Here is a 2500-nt window from a genome sequence, read left to right on the forward strand (position 1 = left end):
ATATCCAATCTTTTAAAACACGGCGATGGCATGAAAACACACCACTCGATTTTATCAGATTAAATTTTGTATGCATATTTGACGTGCAGGTTATTTGATATTGGAGCGAGTTTGTCAAAAATACAGAAGCTTTTATAGGCACGAACTGATGGAGCGTTCGAACTCTTTTTTCCCGAACCTGCTATGTGAGAGTTGAATTTATTGACGCATTACCCCCGTGCCTTAATAAGAGAGGGGATTCCGGTACCAATATTTTTATGCTCGTTTTTAGTTGTTTTCTGATGTTTATTCAGAGTACAAGCTTATCCGGAAGTGTCCATCGTATCAGATGGTATATCTCAATTGAAAACATCCCCACTGGCCTGCGAAAAAGAAAGAAAAATCGGGTGCATTACAAAGCAATCTCGATTTTATTCCAGGGGATGGATGGATGGCCTTTACCCACGCCATCGATCGCAAGTTCCTTTCAGACGGATTAGACCGAAGGACTAATCCTCTCTGCAATAGGATATGTCCCTTCGAATACCCATGAATTCCAAAACAACTTGCTTATCAATATTAATATCAACAAGAAATAAAGCTGATGAAGAAGTGAATACTCTGTGTAATCCCAAGGCTCCCTAGGTTATCGACGTCTGCGTAAGAGCTCTCTATATTTCCTCTGGAGGCGTAGCCCTGTGGGAGCCTAGCCAGGTGAACCTTACCTGTCAGGTGATGTCGGTGATGCTGGCGCTGGTCCTCTCGGGTCAGGCCCCTTTAAAACCCGCCACGGCTGGGGCTGTAATCTCTTTCCCACTCTGAGTGTGTGTGTGTGCAGGCCGAGTGGGGGAGCATGGATACTTACCCGCGGAGGAGTGGGGGGTGAGGGGTTAGATGTCATCATGCAGGTGAGATAAACCTTAGAATATATACCTTGCTCGTTCACAGTGATGAGCAAAAACACGTACCCCCCCCCCTCCCCTAGCCACCCCCAAGCCAGTCGCTCGGGACACCCAAGGACGCGAGAAAGAAACAGCAAGAGACGTCAGGAGGAGGGGAAGTTTGAGGAGAAGGAGGAGGTTGGAATACGTACGCTTCTTGTTGGAGCTGTCAGGGACGTCGAGATGACTGACGTTCTCGTACGAGCCGAAGCACGGGACGGATTGGGAGTGGAGCAGGAGACCGACCGGCCGGAACATCTCGGCCACGGGGGAGACAGCTTTGCAAGGGCGTCCGGAACCACTTCCCCCTCGACCTCCGCGCCCTGCCCTGCTTCCCTTCAAGCCTTGAAGGACTGGCCTCCTTCTGCCTCCACCTCGGCTGGGGGTCTGCGGGTCTATGGTGGCTGACTGGCAAGAGTCGCTCGGCAGAGGGAGACGAGGCTTTTCAACAGGTGTTCCTTTTCAATGTTTTTATTTGGATTTTTTTACTCTCTTTTCGAATTTATTTTCTTTCCGCTTTTCCTTTCAATCTACTCTCCTTCCTCTTTATTTTTCGATTCTTCTTTCTCTCTTTCTTTCTATTTTCTTTTCCTTTTCCTCTCCTTTCAGCGAAGGAATCCGCTTTGATCGGCCGGAACTCTTATCGCTATGCGTGTCCCGTCAGTTACGAAAACGTTTGCTAACTTGTGTCCCCATCCAGAGTAAACGTTCCTGCTTCTACCTATTTTGCACATCGATACCGTCTTCCGAGATGAATTGTGACCAAGAATACCCTTTAATCTTCCTTCTTTTAGCTCTGTTCGTTAATCTTCCTTTCCTTATTTCTGTGGATTGTATTTTTCATTTCTAGTTGTAGATACAATAGCAGTAAATAGTATACATGCGCTTCCAAATATAATTCTCTTTCTATCCTTCCTTAGCGACAAGGTTCATGACATAATATTCCGTCATGCACATCATGCGCATGATAATTATGTCTGTCATGGAATGCTTTGTAAGTTCCTTCAAGTAAAATCAATCCGATTTCTCAGAAGTTACATCACAGATTTATTTTTCTATTTATTCTACTGATTTTAAATATATTCAAGTCACAACCTGTAACATAAACCAGAATGATACATAAAGTTATGAAATCGTATCTACCTTTCTTTTCCTTTTCTTTTTTGATCAACTTGAATTTTTTTTATTAGGTTGCCACGTTCAGACAATATGGAAATAACTTAAGAACGATATATTTTCAAGTGTTTAATATCAGGCAAGGAAAACAGACTTCAATCATATTTACCCCGATCATTACAGAAAAAAAGAAAAGGACACAGAAAAATAGAAAACAGAAGAGAAAAAAAATTAAAAACAAATTAAAAAATAAAGAGAAAAAAAAATACACAAGAAAAGAAAATAACCAAGACGAAACGAAACGAAGCGAAAAAAAAAAACGAAAAGAAGAATAAAAAGAAAAGAGAAGAAGCAAAAAGAAAAGAAAAAGAAAACCCGACCAAAAGAGTAAACAAGATTAAAAAAAAAGAAAAAAAGATCAACAACAAACACTCAGCTCCTTACTCATGGCGCCTGCTATTTAC

General features: G+C 42.2%; 1 protein-coding gene across 4 annotated transcripts in view; it reads right to left on the reverse strand.

The window, feature by feature from the left end:
* LOC125047859 overlaps positions 1-2500 on the reverse strand; it is a 371776-nt gene that overhangs the window by 198471 nt on the left and 170805 nt on the right. Inside the window, exon 2 of one of the 4 annotated variants that reach the window (XM_047646382.1) lies at positions 1073-2015. The exons of 2 other annotated variants lie outside the window; for them this stretch is intronic. In XM_047646382.1, the coding sequence (XP_047502338.1) occupies positions 1073-1178 (106 nt within the window). In that variant the 5' untranslated portion in view covers positions 1179-2015. Of the gene's footprint in view, positions 1-1072; positions 2181-2500 lie in introns of those variants that run through there. One more of the 4 variants, XM_047646381.1, reaches the window with a different exon arrangement.

Source organism: Penaeus chinensis, chromosome 42 (genome assembly GCF_019202785.1).
Source record: "Penaeus chinensis breed Huanghai No. 1 chromosome 42, ASM1920278v2, whole genome shotgun sequence".
Classification (NCBI taxonomy): Eukaryota; Metazoa; Arthropoda; class Malacostraca; order Decapoda; family Penaeidae; genus Penaeus; species Penaeus chinensis.